General features: G+C 41.5%; 2 protein-coding genes across 5 annotated transcripts in view; both read left to right on the top strand.

The window, feature by feature from the left end:
- The window catches only part of HYKK (hydroxylysine kinase), a 34,537-nt gene extending 29,512 nt beyond the window's left edge, over nt 1-5,025 (top strand). For 2 of the 3 annotated variants that reach the window (XM_055418028.2, XM_055418027.2), the window contains one exon: nt 812-5,025. In XM_055418028.2, coding sequence (XP_055274003.2) covers nt 812-1,272 — 461 coding nt within the window. In that variant the 3' untranslated portion in view covers nt 1,273-5,025. The remainder of the gene's footprint in view (nt 1-811) is intronic. The other variant, XM_055418026.2, reaches the window with a different exon arrangement.
- Nucleotides 5,026-7,880: 2,855 nt separating this feature from the next.
- On the top strand, nt 7,881-15,034 carry PSMA4 (proteasome 20S subunit alpha 4). 2 transcript variants are annotated; one of them, XM_055418030.2, is made up of 9 exons: nt 7,881-8,010; nt 9,758-9,784; nt 10,013-10,055; nt 10,291-10,453; nt 11,712-11,789; nt 12,164-12,252; nt 12,719-12,849; nt 13,329-13,452; nt 14,627-15,034. In XM_055418030.2, the coding sequence occupies exons 2-9, from the start codon at nt 9,782-9,784 to the stop codon at nt 14,779-14,781; spliced, it is 786 nt and encodes a 261-aa protein (XP_055274005.1). In that variant the 5' UTR covers nt 7,881-8,010; nt 9,758-9,781; the 3' UTR covers nt 14,782-15,034. The 2 variants fall into 2 exon arrangements, with proteins under 2 accessions (XP_055274005.1, XP_088685685.1); XM_088829559.1 differs by lacking the exons at nt 7,881-8,010; nt 9,758-9,784; nt 10,013-10,055; nt 10,291-10,453 and adding an exon at nt 11,165-11,339.
- The last annotated feature ends 9,542 nt before the right edge of the window (nt 15,035-24,576 follow it).

Genomic DNA, 24,576 nt, shown 5'->3' with positions numbered 1-24,576 from the left:
GCAAGTTTGACAACACCCAAACTAGGCTATACTGTTAATGAGATAAGGCGCCGTCATACTCTTTGATGAAAAATGAAACAGTCTCAATGTCTGTTTTTATTCTCATGCAGACAAATAACAGTTTGTGGGCCAGCACTAGCCATAGGCCCCCCACTTTGAGTGGTACTGACTTAAAGTAACATCATCTATTTCAATAATCAGAAGACTAGAGAAGTTCAGAATTACTTTGTCATCAGAAATTTCTTTTCTAGGTTAAAATAAAGGCACATCTGGTCCATTCTAGGACTCTTTGCTTCTTATAATAACATGAATATATATATATATATATATATATGCATATATATGAGACAAGGGTAAAGAACTTAAAGATGAATTGATGAAATGTTTCCATTTTCATTGGCTCAGAACCAAAATCAGGTGTTTGCAATGACTACAGTCTCCCTCTTCTGTCCTTGTATTGATGAAAAGCAAAAGCAACCACCAAAATTAACTGCTTTTATCCTTTCCAGAGGAAATTGTTTTATTTCTCAAGAAAAATGAGGGTTTAGCTCTTTATCTCTGATTGCTCATCAAATTATTTGAATGTCCAAACCTGAGAAAGTGGAGAAGGAAATGGCAAACCACTCCAATAATCTTGCCTGGGAAATCCCATGGACAAAGGAGCCTGGAGGGCTACAGTCCATGGGGTCGCAGAGTTGGACATGACTTAACAACTAAACCACCCCACCCCATCTGAGAAAGAGTAATGGACAGAGAATGAACTAGGGTATTAAACAACTGTTTTTACTTGGCTTGACTTTTCTCCTTTCAGGTATCAATCATGGAGATCTTAACGACCACAACATTTTAATAGAGTCCAACGAGTCAGCCTTTGGAGATGCTGTATATCAGGTGTCTGGGATTTTAGATTTTGATGACATGAGCTACGGTTACTATGTGTTTGAAGTGGCGATCACCATCATGTACATGATGATTGAAAGCAAGACTCCTATACAAGTAGGAGGTCATGTCCTTGCTGGGTTTGAAAGTGTGGTCCCACTGACTCCTGTGGAGAGGGGTGCTTTGTTTCTACTTGTATGCAGTCGTTTTTGTCAGTCACTTGTCCTAGCTGCATACTCTTGCCAGCTATACCCAGAGAATGAAGAGTATCTCATGATTACTGCAAAAACCGGGTGGAAGCACTTACAGCAAATGTTTGACATGGGCCGGAAAGCTGTAGAAGAAATCTGGTTTGAAACTGCCAAGTCCTACGAATCTGGGATCTCCATGTGACTAGATAAAAATTCACATTAACTTGGGTAATGAAGACCCAATAGGACCGAATCTAATTCCATAACAGGTTTTCCTGCACAGTTAAAGATGAATTGATGAAACATTTCAATGCACATGTAACCACTAAGGTCTTCTAGTAATTTCATGACCATTTTTTAACCTAAGAAAGTACTGCATGAGCAAGCATGTCTTTCTATGGGTTTCACTTGCCTTGTGTATCAAACATGCAGAGGATATTTTGAATCAAATAATCTCTCAAGATCAATGATTTTTTTAACTTTGAAAGGAATATATATGTATAGACATATTACATATTTTAGATAAGTGAATGCAACATACAGACCTAGTTAACTTATCACCAGTTCTGTGAAGCCTTCTCCCATCTCTTCATTGTTCATAATCTCTTTGTATCCTGCCTTTTGTATGGCACATCACTTGGTATCATGGGTGATGGCCATGTAGTCATCTAGTCTAAGAGCTATTTGAGGGCTGAAACCATGTAAATTGTTTTTTTGTCTTTCATCCATTCTTACACTGGTAAGTGCCTTTTCCAATGTCTTTAAAAATATTTTCAAAATTAATGTATCCTAGAAGAAAGCCTGGAGAAAATAAGGCACACACTAAAATGCCTCAGGAGAAAACAGAGATGGTATTCATAAGAGAAAGCTTTAACTTGTTTGAGAGGGCAGTTGAAACTGAAACTCCAGAGGCAGATGCCAGAACTCACTGGAACTGCAAGTAAGCAAATAAGACACCCAGACAAGCCACTAACTCGTAAGGTATCTAAACAGTTTTCACACTGATACCAAGAAAGACCCTAAGCAGATATTTTTAAATCCTCTACCATTTATGTTTCTTTTCATATGAATATATAATATTGGAGAACATAGCTTATGTATAGTTGACTTTATTCATACCACTGTATTTCCTTCACTGATTTCTGGTCATGTCTCCCTTTTAATTGGAGAAGGCAATGGCACCCCACTCCAGTACTCTTGCCTGGAGAATCCCAGGGACGGCGGAGCCTGGTGGGCTGCCATCTCTGGGGTCGCTCAGAGTCGGACACGACTGACGTGACTTAGCAGCAGCAGCAGCTCCCTTAGTATGATAAGCAGTAAATAGTCATTTACTTACTCTTGTCAGTGTAGCTCTCCATTCTCTGTGGATGACTCAAGTCTAGAACCCTGGTCATTCCAACACCTTTTTAGTAGTTATCTCTTCTGATATATATGAGAATATATATATATATATATATAAAACCATCTAACGACCTACCTACAGAGCTGTCTATTCTCTCCAAACTAGGTCTCTGAATTTTCTTGTATCGCTCATTTGTATCATTCTTATTTTCACCTTTAACTTCTCTGTGCCTCAGTTTCCTTGTCTGTGAAGGTGAAGTAGCACCTATCTTAAAGTTCCTAAAACACTTACCTCAAGGAGTTAGTTGTGAGGATTTCTTAGAGATTAATGCAAAGTTCTTAGCACAGGGCTTGGCACATATAAAAGACTTCATAAATATTTACTAAGTGAATGAACCAGGTTCCCCAACTCAAAATATTGGAGTACTCTTCTTTTTGCCTCTCATATTCAGTCAGTGATCTGATTCTTAGGAATCAGAATTTTAGATCAGTAAATGACGATCAAATCCCTTTTCTTCCTGCTGTACTGTTTAGCAATGTATAATAAAAACCAATATTTATTGAGTGTTAAGTATTTAAAAGAAAACTCTTTCTGCTCTCACAACAATTCTGACACTAAATGGGTGGGGTTTTCCCCTCACATTAAACAATTTGATACTAACTATTTGGAGCTAGAGCAGGCCCCCCAGGTTAAAGGCTCAGTCCCTCAAAACTGCCTCCACTTCAGATGCTAGCCTCAAGTCCCAGGTTGTGCTTCTGACCAACTGGCTGTAATTGGGGGTTCTCATGACCCCCTCCTCGGGTTCTATAATTTGCTAGGACAGCTCACAGAACTCAGGGAAATGCTTCCTTATGTTTATCAGTTTATTATAAAGGGTATGATAATAAAAGATGAACAGACAGAGGAAGATGTATATAAGGTGAGGTCCAGAAGGGTCCTGAGCACCGAAGCTCGTCTGTCTCGAGTTGCAGAGCACAATACTCCTGGCACGTGAGTCTGCTCACCAACCCAGAAGCTCCTGGACCTCTTTGGTTAGGGCTTTGATGGTGGCTTCATTATGTAGGTATGGTTGATCAAATCACTGACCACTGGTGGTTAAATCAATCTCCCTCCCCTCCCCCTCCCCAGAAGGCAGGAGTGAGGCTGAAAGTTCCAGTCCTCTAGTCACTTGGTTGGTTCCGCTCATAACCAGCCCCCATCCTTCATGACTCACCTCGTTAGCATAAATTCAGATGTAGCTGAAAGCAGCTTATTATGAATACAAAAGACACTCCTCTCTCTCTGCTACCACTCAGAAAATTACAAGAGTTTTAAAGGCTTTAAAACCGGGGACAAAGACCAAACATATATTTCATGTTATATCACAGTACTTTACATGCATTATCTCATTTAATCTCCACTATAAACCCATGAGAGAAGTACTCTTATGACTAATTCCCATTTTCAGATGAGGAAATAGATGCTTAAAAAGTTGAAGGAGTTTGCTCCAAGAGAACCAGGTACCCATACCACTTCCTCTCTCTCCCTTCCTCTCCTCCTTGTGAGCTCACCTAACTAACACACACCCTGTGTTAGGACAATCAAATGAGATGATTGACAGAAACATGCTTCTCAGATTTAAGGGGTTGTGATTTTTACCTGGTTTGACCATTCAGGAAACTGGGGACTAGAAAAATGGACTAAAACTTGTATTTCACTCCCAGACCACTATTCATTTTCTTATACTGTGAAACTCTAGATTTCTGAGAGTTCAAGATTTCCTGCTTGTTTGGTCGTCCTGCTAACATGGGTTCTCTTTCCCTGAATTATGAATATAAATATTGCTGACCACCCTTTCAATTAAATATGTGCTGCCTTGCACTGCTATTTTACTATTTGGTGTTTGCTGCAGCTTATCTCCAGTCAATCAGTTCAATGTGGCTTATAAACTCTTTGGTGGCATAAACTGAATAATATTTATTTCATTACTTTCAGAACCAAGTTCCCTGCCCAGCTCCTCAGTTCAGTTCAGTTCAGTTGCTCAGTCATGTCCTACTCTTTGCAACCCCATGAATCACAGCACGCCAGGCCTCCCTGTCCATCACCAACTCCCAGAGTTCACTCAAACTCATGTCCGTCGAGTCGGTGATGCCATTCAGCCATCTCATTCTCTGTCATCCCCTTCTCCTCCTGCCCCCAATCCCTCCCAGCATCAGAGTTTTTTCTAGTGAGTCACCTCTTCGCATGAGGTGGCCAAAGTATTGGGGTTTCAGCTTTAGCATCAGTCCTTCCAATGAACACCCAGGACTGATCTCATTTAAGACGGACTGGTTGGATCTCCTTGCAGTCCAAGGGACTCTCAAGAGTCTTCTCCAACACCACAGTTCAAAAGCATCAATTCTTCAGCGATCAGCTTTCTTCACAGTCCAACTCTCACATCCATACATGACCACTGGAAAAACCATAGCCTTGACTAGACGGACCTTGGTTGGCTAGCACACCCTTAATAAAGGTCTGTCTGATGAACTGTTAGAATGAATGCACATCTACAGGTGCCAGTCTTTGGTTCTTTCCACCAATGAGGAGAAAATCCAGTTCAAGGTTGGGAATTAATACCATTTGACCAGCAAAGACTCTACTCTTGCAAGTATCTTTTCCTGTCCAGGCTTTTAGCCCCTCTCAACTGCAACAGAGCTTTAGTTTCCGGTCTTATTATCCAACCTACATCCTTCATATTAAGGTTTCCTGGTTGGCTCAGACAGTAAAGAATCTGCCTGCAATGCAAGAGACCTGGGTTCAATTCTTGGGTCGGAAAAATCCCTGGAGAAGGGAATGTCTACCCACTCCAGTCTTCTTGCCTGGAGAATTCCGTGGACAGAAGAGCCTGGCGGGCTACATCCTTCATATTAGGAGCAGATAAAAACTCTAGTTACATTATATTGCTGTGTGACAATTTAACCAAAAATTTAGTGGCTTAAAAGCTCAATAATTTTTTTTATGTTATGGTGTCTTCAGGTCATGAATTCAGACAGGCACTAGGACAGCTTGTCTCTGCTCCACGATGTCTGAGGCCTTAGCTGGGAAAACCTGTATGCTGGGGATGTTTGATGGCTGGGGAGATTCAGTGACAGAGGACTAAAATCATCTGGAGGAATACTCACAAATCTGGCGGGACATGCTGGAACCTCATCTGGGCTGTTGGTGGAACATCTCTCCGTTTGGTCTCTGCTCCCTCACAGCATGGTGCTGGGGATCCAAGAAACACCTGCCCAAGAGAACAAGACAGGAATATATTTTTTATGACCTGCCTTTGGAAATCATATGATGTTACTTCCATTGAATTCAGAAGCCCACCCAGATTCAGGGCAAGGGGACACAGAACCTCTCAGTGGGAAGCATCCATGCCACGTTGTAGGAGGAACATATGGGACGGGAGATCATGAGGCTTCATCATCCTAAAACATCAGTTTAATCCTCTTTACCCACTACTTACAGAGGAAAAATTCCGTCAATGAAAGTTCTAAATTTGGCCTAAAATACCTTTCCTCTTTTCCTCCGTATATTGACTTCTTCACTCTGGCCAGACAGAACTACTCTGTCTGCCACTTGTTAAACTCATTTTTACTTCTGCTCTTTTATCTCAATGACTCCCTCTTCTTTTGACCTAATAAATTCTACTTCTCACTTAAAACTCTTAATGCTTAATTCTGCAGGATGAACTAAGGTGGCAGGGATCCTCAGAAATCCCAAAAGTTACACTGCCACCTAACGATGCTTTCAGAACACCATCTGTCTGAATGTGACTCTTGCCATCTTGCCTTGGCTCTCCTTCCTATGTGCCTGGGAAGCAGAAATGAATGGAGAGACCTCAAACCACAGCTCATTCCCAAGCTACCTCCTTTTCAAAGTCCAGATCTCTGAATAGTAAATTTTTGACCAACATGAAGAGGACAAAGTCCCTACCCTGTGGACTTTTTCCTGGAGGAGACTGTGAGCAAATGACTACACGTAAATTCAGACCTAGTCAATCGTCTCTCTTGAAGAAACTTAAAACAGGAATAGTAGATAGTTTACATAGGGACTGAAGCCATATTTTAAAAAGTGGTGGAACAGAGAGATGGATAATGAAGACGCAAATAAACATAGTTTCTGTATAGAAGATAACAAGTGTGTATGGTGATAGTAGGGTATTGCTTTAACTAGATTGGTCAGAGGAATCCTTTCTAATGACGTCAAAGGCAGAGGAGAATACTAAGGTGAAAGTTCTTCCAAAGATGTAAACCTCATGATAATTTGCTTTATATGTATAAAAACACATGTATTAGCAATGAAAGTGGAAGGTATATTCAAGAAGGGAGATGATAAGAAGAAGGAGGGTGAAGGGTAAAATCTGACGTGTTTGGGCCCGTTTTGAGAACAGCAGGAAAAGCAAGCAATTAATCAGCAGTCCCACACCATTGAGCGACTGAACTGAACACCGTTGCCACCAGGGAAGGTAAAGTGAAAGTGTTAAGTTGTTCAGTCATTTTGTCTGACTCTCTGCGACCGCACAGGCGGTAGCCACCAGGCTCCTCTGTCCAGGGAATTCTCCAGGCAAGAATACTGGGGTGGGTTCATATTCCCTTCTCCAGGGGATCTTCCCAACCCAGGGATTGAACCCAGGTCTCCCACACTGCAATGCAGGAAGATTCTTTACCATCTGAGAAGAAAAGTTATGACCAACCTAGACAGCATATTAAAAAGCAGAGACGTTACTTTGCCAACAAAGGTCTGTCTCCTCAAAGCTATGGTTTTTCCAGTAGTCCTGTATGGATGTGAGAGTTGGACCATAAAGAAAGCTGAGCGCTGAAGAATTGATAATTTTGAACTGTGGTGTTGGAGAAGACTTTTGAGAGTCCCTTGGACAGCAAGGAGATCCAACCAGTCCATCCTAAAGGAAAAACGTCCTGAATATTCATTGGAAGGACTGATGCTGAAGCTGAAACTCCAATACTTTGGCTACGTGACACGAAGAACTGACTCATTGGAAAAGACCCTGATGCTGGGAAAGATTGAAAGTGCGAGGAGAAGGCGACGAAAGAGGATGAGATGGTTGGATGGCATCATTGATTCAATGGACATGAGTTTGAGTAAGCTCTGGGAGCTGGTGATGGACAGGGAAGCCTGGCGTGCTGCAGTCCATGGGGTTGCAAAGAGTCGGACACAGCTGAGCGACTGATCTGACTGAACTGAACACCACTGCTTTCCTGGAGGTTATGACTTAGTGCTGAACAGAAAGTGAAAGTGAAAACAGAGTGCAAAGCGTGGGAAAGGGTCATGAGCCATAATTCCACTTCCTCCTTGGCCAGGGTCTTCCCGCCCTCATGTTCTAGTGCCCATTCGTTGGGCTGAGATCCCTGCCAGTGCCTTCGTACCCCAAATCCCCAGCGCCCAAGAGGGCAATCGACTCTCGCTCCGCCCCCCCAGCTGAACTTCCGCGTCCTCGGCTGCCCCGCCCCCGGCGGTTCTGCGCACGCGCGGGGGCCATATTAGCAGCGGACACTCGGGCACTGTCGGTGTGTCTTTCCGGCGGAGAGAGGTGCCCAGTGTCGGCCTCCACTCTTCAGCGTCTTCCCTCCGGTGAGCCTTTACCCGCTGCGTACCCTCGGAAGCTTGGCCGCTCTCCCTGCAGGCCGGAGCCGTAAGCGTCGCGGCAGAGCGGGTCCCGGCCTGCAGCGGCCGCCGAGGAGCCGTGAGCACGATGACTCTGCACCGGCTCGTCAGTGACGGACCCGCCGCAGGGCTGGCTCCGGCCGGCCTCCATCGGGCTTCCCTGCGCTGAGCGGGCATGGCGGGGCGGGCGGGCAGGACAGAGTTGTAGGGCTGCCTCGGTCCCAGGAAGAGTTCGTACGCGAAAGTGAACCCGCGGGAGGGGAGGTGCGGGTGCACTCGCCTCGGGCCGTTGTCAGGCGTGGAGATGAGAAAGTTGTGTTCTCGCGCGAATCAGAAGCCCGGCAGGTCTCCTCTCTGTGCCCTCCTGGCTCTCTGCTCAGGACCACACTTAACTTTCAGCTGCCTGTTGCAGTACCCTCATAACTGGTTATTCTGTCCCAGTCTTCACCAGCCAGAGCGATCTTCCTAAAATGCCAGTCAGCTCCTGTGGCTCTTTGGCCCAGCATCATTCCTTGGAGCCCCGTTGCTTAAGAGAGAAAATTCGCAGCTTTTATCTGGGCCTTCGGGGCCTGATCCCTGCTTGTCTTTCCATTCTTAATTCTCAATATTCCAGAATTTGGGGAAATTGGCTCTGGAGGCCGAAGTTTGGCTTTTCCACCAAGTCACGCAGAGCCCCAATGTTATCTTCTGCAGAAATAGTAATAATGCCAAAAATTACTGTCCCGCTTCTCCCTTTCATGGTTCAGGACCCCGGTATCATCCTCTGGAGAAAGCCTCAGCCTCTTAACTTGACATTCAGAGCTCTACATGGTCTAGATACTTGTTTAGTTCTTTAGTTTTTTCATATATATATATATATTTTTTTTAATTTTTAATTGGAGGATAATTGCTTAACAATGTTGTGTCGGTTTCTGCTGTACAAGTTGTGAATCAGCCATATGTATACATATATCCCCTCCCTCTTGAGCCCTTCCTCCCAGCCACTCCCATCCCACCTTCTAGGCAGACAGGGAGCACCAGGCTCCCTGTGCTATACAGCAGCTTTCTGCTAGTTATCTGTTTGACACATGGTAGTCTGATGCTGGGAAAGATTGAGGACAGGAGGAGAAGGGGACGACAGAGAATGAGATGGCTGGATGGCATCACTGACTCTATGGACATGAGTTTGAGTGAACTCCGGGAGTTGGTGATGGACAGGGAGGCCTGGCGTGCTGTGATTCATGGGGTCGCAAAGAGTCGGACACGACTGAGCGACTGAACTGAACTGAGCTGAAGTGTGTATTTCAGTGCTACTCTCAATTCATCCCACCTTCTTCCTTCTGCCCCACACTGTGACCTGAATGTCCTCAGCCTTATTTCTGCCTTTCCTGTCTCTAATTTGGGCTCATATTCTGTATTTGTTTGACAAAAACTACTTTCTGGATTTTCTCTAACCTGTTCCCACTCTACCCTTACTGCCTCTGTTTCCACACTGCTTTATAATTGTCCCTCTGTGTCTGCTTCCCTACATGACTGCCAGACTGTAAACTGTTTAGGAAAGGGATTGGTCTTAACCATCTTGGTATTTCAGCATTTAGCATAGTGCCTGGTGCACCATAATGTTGGCTGAATGAAGAGAGTGGACAAAACAGAGTGTACAAAGCATTTCAAGTCAAGAAATGCTTTTTAAATTGTATGTTTCATTTTTAATAATTATCTTATTTTCTTTTTACAGGAATTATCATAAACATAAGAAAACATGGTGAGTTAATACACATGCCAATAAACTGTTGCCTGATAAATCGAATTGCTTGTACTTGTCTTACCAACTTGCGTGAGAAAATTGAAATGGAATGATATCTTCTTATCAGTTTCCTCCCACACTCTGAATTTTGCATGCCAGGATGTGTTCTGTAAAATGATTTGTGGATTTGCAGGGGTTGACTTATTTTTAGTGGGTAGAAATCACTTGTGTGTTTTTCCTTTGCAGTCTCGAAGATATGACTCCAGGACCACTATATTTTCTCCAGAAGGTAAAATATAAATTGTTTGGTCTGTCTCAAATAAAATTTAAAAAAAATATTTTTAGGTGTTAAGTTGTTCATCCTTTTTGTACTTTGATGTATTTATTATGGTCATTGGGTTAATTGTGTGCTTCCTAGGACTGTTAGTAAAAGTGGCTCTCTAGTGTTGTTGCTGATTGCTCTTGAACCAGTGGTGCAAGAACAAGGAAGAGAGTCTTGGTTTCTTGCTGCTTGTGTTTTGTAGGTCGCTTGTACCAGGTTGAATATGCCATGGAAGCTATTGGACACGCAGGCACCTGTTTGGGAATTTTAGCAAATGATGGTGTTCTGCTTGCAGCAGAGAGACGCAACATCCACAAGCTTCTAGATGAAGTCTTTTTCTCCGAAAAAATTTATAAGCTGAATGAGTAAGTTCAGTCTTAGGGAAGAGGGTTGAAAACACCTCATCGTATTTTGGGAGGGCTGTGCGCCGTGACACGGTACACCTGAACAGTTTGTTGTGTTTTTACTTCTGAAAATTCCTGGTTTTAGCTTGCTTGCTTGAAACCTCCTTGAGGCCCACAGCCATAAATGCAGGGCCAGATACTCAGTGGAGAAACATTTTTGTATAGTGATGAGACTACAGGCATGGTGGTCATTCAGCTTTGGGTTAAATCTAGGTTCCACCAATACAAGCTGTGACTTCACACCCATTGTTTAGCTTCTCTGGCCTCCAGTAGAGCCTACTGGAGTGATTGTGGCAGTTCAATGAAGTAAAATGAATGAATGAAATAAGCTAGCACAGTGTTAGGAATATAGGAGGCCCTCGAGGTATTGTTTAGAGTGGTTGAGAAGAATTAGTTGTAATTATACTGAATCTTACCAAAGACCACGCCTCCTGGAGGTCTTGGAAAAGTTTAGACAGGGCCTGTACACTAGTGAAATTTCTGATACAGTTGAGTGTGCAGGACTGCAGCTAGCAGAGAGCTGGATTTGCTGATTGGAGACCCTCCCTTCTGTGGTGCACCATGTGAATGTTGGTTATAGGGCCTTTTTGATACAGACGCCCCAGAAAGTGTCATCCCTCCACAGAGTCACTGTTGGGCTCTCTCAAGCAGCCTGCAGGCTTGATTGGGTACAGTGCCAGAGGAGTCAAGGCTGTAGAAGAGCCAGGGCAGCCTTCAGGAAATGGAGGGTAGATAAAGAAAATGCACTCTCCCAGTGAGCCTAGCCCTGGGCTTCCTTGTCAGGCTCAAAAATATCCTGCCCTTCGGATTCCTTCACCTTCACCCCCATCAAGTGAGGCCTTTGAAAGTGAGTACTTATACCCAAGAGTGTGAAGTAGCCTGTCTTCCTGTCTCGCAAAACATTTTTCTTCCTTGTGGTTGAATCTTCTTGGGATTTACCCTAGCTTCCTAGTGTTTATTCTGTTGCCCTGTTCACAGGGTGGTGATGGTAAATGCATCTGTTGTGAAGAACATGCATTTGTTTGTCTTATGTGTTGAATGACATCAAGTTGAAAGTTTCCTGCAAAGATAAAACTCACATAGTTTTTGCCTGAAGGGTATAGGAACTATGAGTAAGCATGGTGCATTTCTAATAGAATTTAGTATATTTTGAAACTTGTAAAATACCTCTGGCAAACATCCTCCCTAATTACAGATAAATGTCTTTCTTTTCTGCAAGGGATATGGCCTGTAGTGTGGCTGGCATAACTTCTGATGCTAATGTTCTGACAAATGAACTGAGGCTCATTGCACAAAGGTATGGTCATAAATAATTTAGTTGATGATATGTAAAGTTAGTTTTGATGTTTCTAAGAAGAATGCATTTTTTTAAAAAGATTAAAGTCATTAAAAACCTATTAACTAAAAATTACAGTTTATTTCTTTAACCAAACTTGTAAAATATTTGGTTGGCCAAAAAGATGGTTCATCTTAGGGAAAACCTGAGTGAACTTTTTGGCCAATCCAGTCTTGTTTATGGTAAGGTTAAGAGTTGCCATACCTTCTATCCTCCCTCTGCAGATTACAACTATTATCTTGTCCCCATGGCAGATTTTTTTTAGAGGGTATTTTGCTTAGAGTGTGTAAAGTGTTTCAGAGAGAATTATTAATATGCCAGTTTCTTTATCCTAGGTATTTATTACAGTATCAGGAGCCAATTCCTTGTGAGCAGTTGGTCACAGCACTGTGTGATATCAAACAAGCTTATACACAGTTTGGAGGTACTGAAACCTTTGGAAATTTTATTCCCCAAAGTTAAAACATTTTATGAGTAATAACCTTTTTGAAACAGTAAAAAGAAATTGAAAATGAAATAAGTAGACACTTTTCATATATTCCAGCTTCATGAACTAACTGGCTTCCACCATGTAGACTATCAAACATTTTATTAATAGACTACTGAAAGGCCAAAATAAAATTTTGAAGTGAGAAAACAAATGACTTTTTACGTAATAGTAATGGTATTTAGCACTGGTCGTCTGTGTATTCCCTCTCCTCACTGCATCCAAATCCTAGAAACAAAAGTGGAATTTCTGATGGAGCTTATCTGTGGTGGCCAGAACATGAGCTGTTTATGAATGCTTAACTTCACAGAAAAGGGGTTAGCCACATTCACTGAGCTCAAGTAATCATAGTAATGCTAAATTTAGAGTGTTGATATGTGTGACTTTGTTTTCTCTGTTAAAGGAAAACGTCCTTTCGGTGTTTCATTGCTTTACATTGGCTGGGATAAGCACTATGGCTTTCAGCTCTATCAGAGTGATCCTAGTGGAAATTATGGAGGTTGGAAAGCCACGTGCATTGGAAATAATAGTGCTGTGAGTATTTTTGTGTTGCTATAAAAATCTAGCAAAAGGTCTAATAACTGCCATAATTACAAAGTAGTGATGAGTGTAAACAACGTTTTAAGGTAGCTGCAACAAACATGATATGAAAATCTCTCTGATTTCTATCGGTGATAAAGTCACAGGTACTCCTAGTAGTGCTAGGATTTATTACCTACAATGATAATGAAAGGAAATACCAGTTTTCAGTTAGAAGTTGTGAAAATAAGATCTAGTTTTTTGGTTTTTTTCCCACAGAATAGTCACAGACTCCCTGAATTCTGTCACAGATCCCTGGGGTCCATTCATAGATCATCAACCTCCCTCCTTCACACCCCTATCCCATGTCTACCCTCCCTGCCATTGAAATTGTTTATATTGGTTATAATGCCAGTAATAATTCGGCATTATTCATGTTCCTAAAAACATACAATTTTAAAGGAAATTCTCTGTTGATTCTTTATGCTTTATAGGCAGCTGTATCAATGTTAAAACAAGACTACAAAGAAGGAGAAATGACTCTGAAGTCAGCACTTGCTTTAGCTATCAAAGTCCTAAATAAGACCATGGATGTTAGTAAGCTCTCTGCTGAAAAAGGTAATTTATGTGCACGCTTGTAATTTGTTTGTTTAGTGAGAGAAGTAATTGAGTGGCTCTTGTGTTAGGCCTTTAACATGTTATTGTAGTTCATTGAAACAGCAGCCTTTTTAAGTTAGGTGGCCTTATAACCATTTCCTAGACTTGACCATGGTCAACGTTGACAAGTTCTAGAGCTACAATCCCACATTACATTCCAAGCTTAAGGATTTGAGCTTGAATGTTCTCAATCTGTAATTAAATCTAAGCCATCCTATTTTATTTTATCGACTTCTTAATGATAATATCTATACTCATATATACAGAAAATAAAGAATATGAAAGAAAGTAGTTACATATTTATATGTGTGTGTGTATATATATATGTTTGGTGTACTTTATCAAAGGTATAACATTTAACCCAGGTCTCCTGCATTGCAAGCAGACTCTTTACACTCTGAGCCACCAGAGAAGCCCCAAGATCTGAATCTGATCTTTTATATTAAGCCCATGTTTGCAGTTGTAAATGCTATATTTCGCTTAAGTTATATGACTGCATAAAACAATATTTCTAAATAATGTGTTTGAAAACTTATGGTAAATAATATATTGATTTAATTTAGGATGACTTAGCTTCTGTTGTTCCTTTAAAAATGCCATTTACTTGCAGATTGTTGTCTCTTGTCTACTACTTAATTTCAGGAGGCAGTACTCAATTTCCCCTACTCAGAAGCTCTTCTCCTTTTGGTATTAGTCTGCTTTTCTCATCTGTAGTCATAGGGCTACTTTTCTTTTGAGAGGTTTGTGAAAAATAAATGTAAGTAGTGGTTAAAGATTCTGGCTGAGCCTTCAGAGATTCCAACAGGGAAATTATGATTCCTTCTGGTCAGGCTAGCTAGAGCAATTGGCTGGATGCATTGAAAACTTTTTCCTAAAATTTACAGAACGGCAGCTCAGAGATTAGTATGGGTGAAATAAGGAAGATATTAAAATAAAAATATTCATAAAAGCATTACCGGATCGAAAGTATTTTGTTTCCTTAAAAGTATCTATGAATTAATTGTATTGGGCAGAAAACTTGAAAGAGTGGTGTACTAAAGCTCAAAGGGTATGAAGAGATTAAACTGTAGTTGCCCGTTAAGTGTGTTGGCTAAGTATGGCTGCCTGTAATACCTGTGTGTGTATTTGCCTCTAGTGGAAATTGCCACACTAACAAGAGAGAATGGAAAGACCGTCATCAGAGTTCTCAAACAAAAAGAAGTGGAACAGTTGATCAAAAAACACGAGGAAGAAGAAGCTAAAGCTGAGCGTGAGAAGAAAGAAAAAGAACAGAAAGAAAAGGATAAATAGAAGACAAAATCAGGGATTTTATCACTCATTTGGGGCACCATTTCAGTGTGAAGGCTGTCCTGCTCTTCCACATTGAGAAAGCTTTGACTTTTTTAACTTGTCTAGTGGGAAAATAGGATGGTACCAACTGAATTGGGTCCTTGTTATTTCTGTCCAGGTGAATATTGTAATAATGATTACTCTTTATGGACATCTTAATCACCCTCTCCCTCTTTTTTTTTTTTTGAATAAAATTTGGAAAGAATGGAAATGATGAAGGGAAAAGTTCTCTAGCAATAACTGTTGAAGATACCAGGATTAATAGGGCTGTGTTTTTTTCATGCTTTGTATGTAGTGTGGCCACCTTTGCAGTAACCTTTAAAAAATGGACAGAAATGTAAACAGCATAAAGACGGGAACTGTGCAGTGGAGATTTCTTGTTTTGTTCCCCTACCAGCTTGGAGAACTTGTAGCCCAATCTGAGCAAAAGAGAGAGCTGTCCTTCTAGGCCTCATTTCATATTACCCTATCAGAGGCCTGTCCAGTGAAATAAGTCACATTCTTCTAGGTTTGCCAGCCTTTGATACCGATGGATATTCTTACTGGACTTAAAAATTGTGTGTGTGTGTGCACGCATACATACATGCAAACATAGTAAAACATGAAAGGCATAATTAAAATGAAAGCCCTGTGTACCCACTACCCAGCTCCAGAAGCAAATTAATCAGTACTTTTGAAGCCCCCCTGTGTATTCATTTCCGGAGAAGGCAATGGCAAGCCACTCCAGTACTGTTGCCTAGAAAATCCCATGGATGGAGGAGCCTGGTAGGCTGCAGTCCGTGGGGTCGCTAAGGGTCGGACACAACTGAGCGACTTCACTTTCACACATTGGAGAAGGAAATAGCAACCCACTCCAGTGTTCTTGCCTGGAGAATCCCAGGGATGGGAGAGCCTGGTGGGCTTCTGTCTATGGGGTCACACAGAGTCGGACACGACTGAAGTGACTTAGCAGTAGCAGTAGCAGCAGCAGCAGCAGTGTATTCATTTCAGGTCTCATTCTTCTCTCCTCTTGCCTAAGAGATACCACTACCGTGGGCTCATCATTCCTGTAAGCTATGGGTCTTCCAATCTTTGATTTTCCACCCCTTTACTCCAGGTAGTCCTGGGGGGTCTGTCAGTCAGAGAACCCCACTCCTGTCACAAAGGTGACACATAACCTGTCTGCAGGAATGGGTTTGAGAATGAACATGTGGACTGAGCCAGGCCAGATGAGATGTGGATATGAGGAAACAATGCTGAGGATTGTGCAATAGACCAGCTGCCCACAGATGGCAGCACAAGCCACGTGGAAGGTTATGGAGCAGAAACTACGGCTACAGAGGAAAAGCGTGACCAAGAGATTCGAATAGTTTTATCCAAGGGGTGCTCCATTGCTGAGATTTGCTCAATTCAGGTACACTCAGGATGCTGTCACTTAGAGTTCTCTGATAGAAGTGCTGAAAGGCAGTGCTACTTAAAGTGGTCTGTGGATCAACAAGCATCGCCTGGGAGTTGGCTAGAAATGCAGATTCTGGTGTCCCATCCCAAGCCTGATTCAAAATCTTGGCATAGAGCCCAGCAATCTTTTAACAAGCTTGCATGTGTTTCAAGTGCATACCGAAGTTTGAGAAGTGCTTTGCTGCATATTGGAATTACCTGGAAAGCTTTTAAATTTCTTTGTACCCAGCCTATGCATGTGCATGCAAAGTCAATTCAGCCATGTCCTATTCTTTAGTACCCTATCAGCAGTAGCCTGCCAGGTTTCTCTGTCCCTGGGATTCCCCAGGCAAGAACACCGGAGTGGGTTGCCATGCCCTCCTCCAGGGGATCTTCCCAACCCAGGGATTGAACCTGCTGTTCTTTGCATTGGCAGGCAGGTTCTTTACCACTCGCACCACCTGGGAAGCACTTAAGGAGTAGCAGTGCCTTGAAATTTTGTTTGTGGTGATGTTCAAGCTAATTTCCAAGCACCTTTTACATAGTGTATGTTTAATCTTCAAATTTTTTCTTTTTTTAACATTTTCTAACTGAAGGATAATTGCTTTACAGAATTTTGTTGTTTTCTATTTACTCTTAATTTATACAGTTGGTTCTTGATATTCATGGTAGCCATGTTCTGTGAAGTCAACATGAATACTGAATTAGCAAATTCTGAGCCAGTGCTCCTAGTGAAATAACAGGTTGGGTTCCTTTGAGCCTCTGGTCACAACACTTTTGTCAACGCGTCAATACATAACCTTGTTTTTTGTGTGTTTCTGTTCAAAGACATTTAATATACATTGGTAATTCATTAATATTGAACTTTATGACTGACAGCAGTTCAATTCATATCTAAGTGAAGCTTATCTAACACTTTCTTCATAAGGCACATCACGGCCTTCTTATGCTTAGGAACACTAGCCAGCATACACTGAGGGGACATTTTAAAAAGTGAAATCAATGAAAAGCACAAGAATTCAGAAAGCATAGCACAAAATAGACCACAAGGAGACCAGTTTTACAGTGTGAGCTGAAGCAAGAAGGCAGAGAGTGGCCCCTTGTTTGACTTCAGCATCTTCAGGGAAGATGCAGATCAGGCAACAAATAATTCCGTGGCTCTGTGTGTGTCCACAGTGACCAGGAGAGCACCACAGTATTGGTTTTGGGGTTAAGGACAGACTTGCTAATAAATGCAGGATCCATAAAGAATGAGGGTGGGCTGTTACAAAGTGACCGTTCAGCCTTGCTATGCACAGCAGTAGAGGTGGATGGAACTGTGACCTGGTAAATTTTGTCGTTATCTCCAGAATGTCTCCAGAATCTGACCGCTTACCCCTGCAGGGACTCGTCCACACCACCATTCTCTCTCTACTCGGACCATCACTGCAGTCTGCTGCTTCAGTCAGTTCTCAGCGCAGCAGCCAGAGTGATCCTTTGAAAATGTGATTGTGCTGCTGCTTTGTTCAAACTCTCCAATGGCTTCTTTTCTTGCTCAGTAAAAGCCAGGTTCTCTACACTGGTTTACAAGGTACCCCATACTCTGGCCCATCCACTGCCTTGTCTTGCACCTTGCACTCCCTTGCACACTCTCTTTGTTAGATGAGCCCCCTTGTTCCTTGAAGTACCAAGCCCTCTTCCGTCCCCGGGCCTCTTTACTTGCCATTCCCTCTGGCTCGGGACTGCTCTTCCTCTGGAAGCATTAGTATGGCCCAGTCCTTCGTGCAGATCTCTCTTCGAATATAGCCTTATTTGGCTACTTCCTACAGAAGAGCAAGAAGGGCTTGCCAAGTGGTGTTAGTGGTAAAGAAACTGCCTGCCAGTGGAGGAGATGTGAGAGACATGCATTTAGTCCCTGGGTCGGGAAGATCCCCTGGAAGAGGGCATGGCAACCCACTCAAGTAGTCTTGCCTAGAGAATTCCCGGACAGAGGAGCCTGTCGGGCTGCGGTCCCTGGGGTCGCAAAGAGTCAGACACGACTGACGTGACAACGCACACTACAGAAGAGCAGTCTACCCCCCACCCACTCACGTTCTCCCTCTCCTTGCTGAGTTTTCTCCATAGCAAGGACTCAACACTGTCTGGCCTGTTTACTGTCTGTTTACGCACTGGAATATTAGCTTCCAGAGTGGGACTTTAATTCAACAGCTCTGTTCCAGTACCTACAACAGAAACTGGCACATATTAGGCAACAAATAAATATTGATGAAGGAAGTAAATAGTGGCTCTTGACACAGTAGAATGAAATCCTGAAATACACCCCTTTCCCATCCAGCTCAGTAGAAATGCTGTGTTTTCCATATTCTGACCACCTCTTCAACACTGTTGCTTAAAGTGACAACTGTGAAGACTAGTGGATAAGAGAGCCTAGCACATTTTATCACCGCGTTAGGAGCAAGTCTTCAGAATGTCACCCAAACGATGGAGAAACTTGAGAAACTTTTGTTGAAATCATTTCCTACTTTGGTTGCGGGGACTATTCTATAACTGAGTTTTTTTCCTGTTCTCAGGCCAACTGCTAGCCTAGATTCTCTCCCAGCCTCTTTTTCCTTTGTTATGTGGCGTATTTTTAGCCCTAGGTTGCAGAGTCCTCTGGTTCCTGATGATGCATCCCAAATGTAAGCCTAGCGATCCTCATCTGAACAGAGATGCTCCACAACAGCAGGCATTTCATCCTCTCAACTGGGCAGAATTGGTGGGTTCTCATGGGGGCACTGCTGGTGCAGGAGCACCTTAGATGGAAACGAGGAACCAAAAAGCTAAAAGTTTTCAATCCTGAGTCAGTTTAAAATCAAATCTTGAGTTGATTTCATTTTGGTGACTTACAAATCATTTTTAAAAATAACTCGTGGGAAAAAAAATCATATGTTCCTGCATATAATCTTACCACTGGTGCTTTTCTTAAAAAATAAGACTCTGAAATCGCTACATCTAGCACTTTGAAAGTTTCATCAAAGTATTTGTGTTAGCAGTGCAAAAACATTCTGCACCCTGAAAAATAATCAGTGGATTCATTTATTTCTTCATATTTACCATGTTCTTAGTAAGTTAGGTGATGGGGACTGGTGGGTGAGTAAGACATGTCCACTTCTTTTTTTTAAAGTTGATGTATAGTTGATTTTTATAATGATAAAGTGTACAGCAAAGTGATTCAGTTACGTATATGTATATATACACATATAGTCTATTTCAGATTATTTTCCATTGTAGGTTATTACAAAATATTGACTAATTCCTTGTGCCATATACTAGGTTCTTGTTGTTCATCAGTTTAATAATATACAATCATGTGTATATGTTAATCTCAAATTCCCAATTTACCCCTCCTCCTGTCCTTGGTTTTTAATGTTCAGTCTTGCAGGAACAGCAGGGCTGTCATCAACTACTTAACAATGTGGGGAAGACCCTAGACTCCAGGTGGCTGTACACTAGGGAGTGAAGGCAGAAGGAACTGCTTGTGTAAAGGTCTGGCAGTAGGGAAGCTTCACTTTTTTATGGAAAGTCAGCCTCTGAGCCAAGCTAGAGCACAGCTTGTCAGGGGAAGAAGAGTAACCGAGAAGACAGCTTCACAGACCTTGGAGTCTGTGCTCAATACAATGCAGAGGCTGCTGAGATTTAAAGACAGTATTACACTCTTAATTCTGGAGTCCAGAAGATGGATTAAGTGGGAAGAAACATATGGCGGGGAGACCAGTCAGGAGGCTATTGAAATAGTCAGGCAAGGAAGTATGAGTGTCTGTAAGACCGTGGTAGAGGGAACAGAGAGGAAGGAGACTCCATACAGTGAGGGATGAGAGAGGGAGTAGGGGATGACTAGGGTCTCTAACTCAGACAAAGGGTTACAGTCTAATTTCAAAAATCGTTAAGTGAATGTGATGAACTATTGTTAAAATATCCTACCCCCTTTTTTTCTTATTGCTGTTTTGGGCTGAAGCCAAGTGGAGACTAATGTCCTTGGGAGGGAAGAGTTCAGTAAACACTATCACACATTATACAGCAAAACCATGTCATAGGCTTTATTTTTCTTTTTCTTCCACATATTGTTCTTTTGTCTACTTTTGTGCACTGTTCATCTCCTTAGCTCAGTTTTCTATCAGAGCACTTAACTTCTAAAAGATTCAGTTTTGATGTGGGTACATTCAGTCGTGTTCAACTCTTTGCGACCCTGTGGACTGTAACTTGCCAGGCTCCTCTGTCCATGGGATTCTCCAGGCAAGAATGCTGGAGCGGATTGCCATTTCCTCCTCCAGGGAATCTTCTCAACCCAGGGATCAAATCCCCGTCTCTCACGTCTCCTGTATTGGCAGGCGGATTCTTAACCACTGCGCCACCTGGAAGCCCTGATGCAGGTATAGCGAATGCTTTTTGTGTTTATGCAGGCAAATCTATCATTCATTTTTAGTTCTTGTTGTTAGTATCATGCTTGGAAAGATATTCCATAACCAAAGTATATAACATTCTTGAGTAAATTTGTGGTTTTGTGACTTTTATCATGCATAATTTAAAATATATAATTGGCATCTATTTTTAAAAGGCACTATTCAAATTAATCATGCAACTTTAATTCCATTGTTCAGGCTAATTGGGAATGGTCCAGTCTTTTTCTTTCCTTTGGCCAGATATTGTTTTAATGAGAATTATAAACAACCAAAACCATTTTTTTGCAAACTGCCCTTTTTTTAAACAAATGATTTGCAAATCATTACGAATACTGTGTAAGATGTATCTTACACAGTACATCTTGGTCTTGTTTTGCAAAGCCAATAAATACAAGAACAAATTTTAAACATATGTGATTTGTTCAAGTTATTTGTGGGGGTGCAGAGACTGATTTTTTCCCCAGTATTTTTTTTTAATGAGTTTTTCTAAACTTTCAAACAAAAAGTTTATGACAACTGGAGAAAAAAAGACACACGCAGAGAGAGACCATCTTATAGCTGCTTTAAGTAGTTTCTGATAATTCTTCCAATGTTACCTTTCCTTTCCAGAACTGATATCTTCACTAAATAGTTGAATTTAAAATATTTCTTTATTTTATTTATTTTTGGCTGCCCTGGGTCTTCTTTGCTGCATGTGGGCTTTCTCTAGTTGCAATGAGTTGGGGCTCTGTTTCATTGCAATGCATGGGCTTCTCATTGCAGTGGCTTTTCTTGTTGCAGAACATGGGCTCTAGGGATGTGGGCTTCAGTAGTTGTGGTTCCAGGGCTCTAGAGTGAGGGCTCAGTAGTTGTGGCCCACAGGCTTAGTAGATCTGTGGCATATGGAATCTTCCCGGATCAAGGATCAAACCCATGTTTCCTGTATTGGCAAACAGATTCTCCACTGTGCCACCATAGAAGTCCTAAAATATTTCTAATGAACTGATTAATGGGGGAAAAGAAAATGAATCAGTTCAGAATTACATGAAACAACATAGTTATTTGCCTTTCTTGGTTTACTTATTTATTTTTTGGTAACAGCTTTATTGAGATATAATTCACAGAGCATACAGTTTATTTAAATATTATACTTTAATGACTTTTAATATATTAACAGAGTTGTACAACTATCACCACAATCTTAGAACATTTTTATCACCCTGGAAAGAAATTGTATAGCAATTTACCATTCACCCCCAGGTTCCTCCTCAGCCCTATGCAACCACTAATCTACTTCCTGTCTGTACATAGTTGCCTATTCTAGAGATTTTATATAAATGGAATCATACACTCTGTGGTCCTTTGTGACTGACCTCTTTCACTAATTGTAATGTTTTTGAGGTTCATCCACATTTTAGAGTGTATGGGTAATTCATTTCTTTGTTTACTAGGTGAGAGAAATAGCAAGAATTCATTTCTTTTTATTACTGAATAATGCTCCATTGTGTGACTGTACCACATTTTCTCTATTCATCAGTTTTGGGATCATGGGTTTTTTTCCACTTTTTTGGTTATTATGAGTATCGCTGCTTTTTATACTCGTGTACATTTGTGTGGGGTGTGTGGGTGTGCGTGCGCGCGCGCGCTCAATCGTCTCTGGCTCTTTGTGACCCCAAGGACTGGAGCCCACATCCATGGAATTCTCTGGGCAAGGATGCTGGAGTGGGTTGCCATTTCCTACTCCAGGATATCTTCCCAACCCAGGTATTAAAACAGTGTTTCCTTCATCTCCTGTATTACAGGCAGATTCTTTACTGCTGTGCCACCCGGGAAGCCTATTTTTGTGTGGATGTATGTTTTAATTTCTCTTTCTCTATATATGTAGTAGTGTTATTGATGGGTCACATCTTGGTTTATTTTTAATCTATCTTAATACTATTCATTCATATTAGCAATACAGATTTTAAAAGAAGCCTACTTTCCTATTAAGAGCCCAATAAAAATGGGAACTGAATTGACTTTTTGAGTAAATGCATGTATATGAATGTTAGTTATCCTTGAAGTAGGTCTCACAGTTGGAGAGGATTTTGGCTTCCTTTCATCCTGGCAGGAAGAATCTCTTCTCTAAGTTCCTTTATGCCTAACACTAGTAAAGGCCACGTCTTTGATTCTGCACCCAAGAACCTTATATAACAACATCAGAGTTATACGGAATAAGAGAATCCAGGGTAAATTGTCTTCTGAGTCCAAAACAATCTAACAGCTTACTCTTTTTGATTACAAAAGCAGTACATGCTCACTTTGGAAAATACACAACAAGTTAAATAAAAATTGCCCTTACGATCTTGCCCAGGGTTAGCCACTGTTAGCTTACTGCACTGGCCCAGTTTAGCCGCTGAATTAGTGTACGTGGTATACGCTGGCAGATTATACAAAGTGAAAAGTGAAAGTCACTCACTCGTGTCTGACTCTTTGAGGCCAGTCCATGGAATTCTCCAGGTCAGAATACTGGAGTGGGGGATCTTTCCCTTCTCTTGGGGATCTTCCCAAACCAGAGATCGAACCCAGGTCTTCCACATTGCAGGCGGATTCTTTACCAGCTGAACCATCAGGGAAGCCCTAAAATTATACCAAAGATATTATTAAATAATCTTAAAGGATAATTTAAAATAATGTTTTTTCCCTTATCATTGCTTTTCTAAAGCATTTTTCAGCCTTAGAAAGCCCTGTGTCTCAATACAACAGAGTAGAAGCTATCATTTGTTGAGGACACAAATGTGTCAGTTACTTTATATTTGTTAGTGCTAATTCTCACCATAACCTTGTAAAACATTTAGTATAAATGCTTTAGAGGTAGACTTTCAATCATGTAGTTGAGAAAAACAAAGCTCAGAGAAGGTGAGTCACTTGTGCCAAGAGACACAGCTCCAGTGCCACCACTGCAGTGCAAACCATTGCTATCATCCCGTGCCTGGGGTTCTATGGGAGCCTCCCACACTTGTCCCTTTGCATCTCCTTTCCCCTTTACTGCTAGAATGTTTTCAATTTGTTGAAAACTACAGAATACTTGAAATCACCTGTAAGGAAAAGGCTATATTTGATACTTGATTACATTGATCTTCTCAATCACTGGTAAAGCAGAGTTAAAATTCCTCGTTGTACTTTTGATGCCGATCTGATCTCTCCAACACTCTGTAAGATGAAGATTGGGAAATGCAGAAAGTTCTTGACATATTTGAAGTGCAGTCTTGGGTCTTTGATGCCAGTTAAACACCAGTGTGTATCCTTGCTGTGTTACCTAGCTATTCGTTCAACAATTGAGAATCAATACCTGTCAAGTTCTCAGGCTGATGCAGTGAACAAGATAGACAATGTCTCTGCTTTCATGGCATTAACTGCCTAGGTGATGAAGGCAGAAAAGAAACATTATTAGTCAGGTGTGTTACAGAAGAGCAAGGAATGATTGAGCCTTGTGTGAGACAGCTGTGGAACTGGAAATTACCAAATGATTTCCGATTTTGAGAGACTTGGATCAGCTGGCTTAGAATTAGGCTCAAGATAATAGATGCTCTGGAACAATCAATGCCATACATTAACCTTCAGAGGGAGTTTTCTGTGTTACTAAAAGGTTGCTCATTTGGTCTTACTTCTTATCCATAAGGGAAACTTGACATCAATTAGCATTCATTGGCTAGATGAAAGCTTTTTATTGCTAAATAGAGGAGCAGATCATTAGAGCAGATTCCCAAACATAGTAGAGAAATAACCCCATTTTGGTTTTAATTTATCCTCACATCCTGAAAGCATTATTTGGCAGTTACAAATTACAATGGAAGTGAAATCTATTTAATTTTGAATTTTTGACTGCTTTTGAGGCTCATAATTTCTTAACATCCCTTGATTGAAGTGGGAATAGTGGGAATAGTCTGGGAACAATTAAATT

The sequence above is a fragment of the Moschus berezovskii genome, chromosome 21, assembly GCF_049115385.1.
Source record: "Moschus berezovskii isolate FMDL1 chromosome 21, NW_MosBer_1.0, whole genome shotgun sequence".
Lineage (NCBI taxonomy): Eukaryota > Metazoa > Chordata > Mammalia > Artiodactyla > Moschidae > Moschus > Moschus berezovskii.
The sequence above is the reverse complement of the archived record's forward strand: the minus strand, read 5'-3'. Positions and strand labels throughout refer to the sequence as shown.

Coding starts and splice junctions, on each gene's coding strand:
- PSMA4 (XM_055418030.2), top strand. Junction 10,454..11,711: donor AAAATTTATAAGCTGAATGA/GTAAGTTCAGTC, acceptor CTTTTCTGCAAG/GGATATGGCCTGTAGTGTGG. Junction 13,453..14,626: donor TAAGCTCTCTGCTGAAAAAG/GTAATTTATGTG, acceptor ATTTGCCTCTAG/TGGAAATTGCCACACTAACA.